This window comes from Amphimedon queenslandica, unplaced genomic scaffold (genome assembly GCF_000090795.2).
Source record: "Amphimedon queenslandica unplaced genomic scaffold, v1.1 AMPQUscaffold_8962_Cont19098, whole genome shotgun sequence".
In the NCBI taxonomy this organism is placed as follows: Eukaryota; Metazoa; Porifera; class Demospongiae; order Haplosclerida; family Niphatidae; genus Amphimedon; species Amphimedon queenslandica.
The window spans coordinates 1-2,990 of NW_003550765.1; the positions used below are offsets into that span (position 1 = coordinate 1).

Below are 2,990 nucleotides of genomic sequence, written 5' to 3' on the forward strand. Positions count from 1 at the left end.
TTTGAAAAATTTATTGCTTCAGGAGATTGTACTAAAAATCATGCTACACTAAATAAAATTGTGTACACTGAATTTGAAAAACAAAAGGTGCTTTTTGGTCAAAAAAAAATCGAAGAAATTGCAGTAGAACTTCCAAGAAACTTTGTACGGTTTTATGAAGAAGATCTTATTGAAGGAGTAGAAAAAATGAGTGGCACAGACTATGATCCAGATGAAAATGACACATTCCGTATTAATGAAAGTGTCATAGAGCCTAAGCTGTTTGGTCCTGCTATCCAAGGCATTACTGATTGCACACTGGCAGCTATTGAAAAAATCGACAACTGCCCTAACACATTTTACCTGGTTGGTGCTTTTGGAGGGTGCAAGTATGTTCATGAAAAGGTCAGTGCTGCTATAGAAAGTCACTATCAGTCTAAAGGTCACAAAGACACATGCTCTGTACTGATACCTCCCACTCCTCACTTAGCTGTTGCTACTGGAGCTGCTATGTGGCGTAAGAATCCTGAGAAATTCAAAGCAAGACGAGTTGATGCCACTTATGGAATAGGAGTTACAATTACATTTGATCCTGAAAAACACAATGAAGTTTATAAGTATTACAATGAAGACCGTAAAGAAGACCGGTGTGATTATGTATTCAAAGTATTTCTAGAAAAAGGAGAACTAGCTAAAGCTAATGAGGTCATTACTACAACCTTAGCTCCAAATTATAAGGCTGATACTACAGTGAGCATTAGCATCTATTCAACACCTGACCTTGGAATTCAGTACTACGCAAATGAGAAGAAGAAAGTAATTCTTCCTGTTATTGGTAAACTTGTCATAGATATTCCTAATCCAGACAACTTGCCAATTAGTAAACGTATAGTTGATGTCACACTGGATTTCAGTGGCACAGAGATACATGCAAAAGCTTACTACCAAGTGACTCGCAAAGAAGTTAACACTGTCTGTGACTTCCTTTCAACATAAAGTATTAATAAAATAAGCTAACATTTTTTTAGTATTAGTGAGTAGACTAACTAGACTATACAATTAATTTTGACTAAATGGTTTGCAATTATTATTATTAAGAAAAATAATATTAAGTGAAAATATAAGTGGTCAAGGTCAATCATGATAGCAATGGTGAGGGGATAAAAAAGATAGACCATCTTTGATGCAAAGCCATGCACTAAATTAGGCAATGAATTACAGCAACTGCCAAGGTCACATATAAAATTTATAATTAAATACATGTACATGCACATGAAGCAGGTGATGACATTCTGTATCATATTTTATCCTATACATGTACCTCAATACTGTGATGGAGTGACACAGTAGCTCTAGCCCCTTGTGAATCCTGTCTCCTAAAAGAACTATAAAAACAAAAACCACAAAGCATAATCAAATAATAATTATATACTTACACTGGCTTCTCTTCCTTTTCCTTGACCACCTCTTCCTCCAGCCCCTTCCCCTCCTCCTCCTCTTCATCAATCAGTTCTCCAGTGGTCAGTAGGTGAATGGCTCTCTCTATCTTCTCTCCACACATTACAAGAGCTTGTCTCACTGATGATGGGGAGAATCCCATTAATAACAGTTTATGAGAGTTGCTTGATTCATCTGGTATGCTTGAAGGGGGTGTGTTTGTAGGTGTGGCTTTTGATTCATCGGTGGAAGAAACTTTTTCATCTATCAAAGAAAAATTAATGATTTTAAAATGTTTTAAAATTAATGATTTTAATTAAAATGGACACAACTCACATTCTTGTTTCAGGTGATAGTTTGAAGTGCTTCTCCAATTAATGGAAATGAATGTCTCAACAATTCTGTAGACAATATAATGTATCTATCATTATTAATATAATGATAATGGTGTCAATATATATTTATAGTTACATTCTTGTAATTATTTAATAGTTATAATATCAGGAAAAAAGAAAATATAATAAAAATTTACAAAGCTGTTTTTGACATGGTGAAATTCCATAGAATGATTTAGCTAGCTATACTGTTTAACAGTTATTTTGTGCAAAAATTATCTTTAGAATCTAAATGGAAGACATACATGTACATATTAGTGTTGTTTCAGTTACAAAATGAGACTTTTAGTTAGACATAGATCTACATGTATACTTTACTTTTGTATTTGTGTTCCCAATCCAAACTTTCTCTTCTCTTTGCTCGATATTGAGCTCTGATACACTTCAACCTTTGGCTCTGGCCCATCCAAATACTCACTGGCAGATTGAAAGTGGAAGTGAAGGACGATTGGTATGCTGGAGTCCACGCCCCAGGCTGAGGCAGTGTGCCCATCAAGGAACCCCATATCAATGTAGAGGAGTATGTCCATCTCATTGATTCCAGCATGCAATCTGAGGGGGAGAGGAAGAGAGAGGGAGAGGAAGGCAAAGAAAAGTACCATAAATAGTGTGTTTTTCGAGGATAACAAATTTCGTGAATTTTGTAGATTTTTTTAAATTCGTGAAATTAATTTCTTAATACAGTACAAGATGGTAGAATAGTGAAAATTTGCAAAAATTAATTTCGTGAACATCCGGATACAGGTCATTCGCAAAAATTATAGAATATGTAGATTAACAGGAAGTAAATTCACATGCAATACTGTATATGTACATGTATGTACGTGTATACTGACTTGTGTTCAATGCAGTTGTCACCGTGTAGCTCCTTAATTAGTTCAATGTCTTTTAGTATAAGAGGATTTACAAAATCTTCTTCATCATCATCATCCATCATACCCTAAAAATGGGAAATTAATTAATACTTATACTTAAGTGCCATTCCACATGTACATTTACATAAGTAATGAATTGGTTGCATTACTAATAAAAGTGACTTACATCATCAAAATAATCAACGTCACTAGAGTCAGTTAACTCTGAACTTGCTATTGAACTGGCAATAGATATCTGATAATAAAAAACAATAGCAATTAATGAATTATAAAAGGCTACAAAAGTTGTGGCAACCATATTGAA

The 2,990-nt window shown here is 34.2% G+C and overlaps 2 protein-coding genes across 2 annotated transcripts; one reads left to right on the forward strand and one right to left on the reverse strand.

Moving 5' to 3' along the window:
* Positions 1-186: 186 nt before the first annotated feature.
* Positions 187-975, forward strand: LOC105315661 (heat shock 70 kDa protein 12A-like). The gene has a single exon (XM_011410379.1). It carries the CDS (start codon positions 187-189, stop codon positions 973-975), a length of 789 nt encoding a protein of 262 aa, XP_011408681.1.
* Positions 976-1,288: 313 nt separating this feature from the next.
* Positions 1,289-2,921, reverse strand: LOC109591098 (poly [ADP-ribose] polymerase 6-like; the record flags this gene model as incomplete). The annotated part of the gene is made up of 6 exons (XM_020006899.1): positions 1,289-1,364; positions 1,416-1,680; positions 1,753-1,817; positions 2,130-2,363; positions 2,648-2,751; positions 2,853-2,921. Coding segments are annotated over 6 exons (813 nt in total), but the record flags the coding sequence as incomplete, so codon positions are not given.
* Between the last annotated feature and the right edge of the window lie 69 nt (positions 2,922-2,990).

Bases quoted from the DNA above. Each gene is read 5' to 3' on its own strand.
- LOC105315661 (XM_011410379.1), top strand. From the start codon at position 187: ATGAGTGGCACAGACTATGATCCAGATGAAAATGACACATTCCGTATT.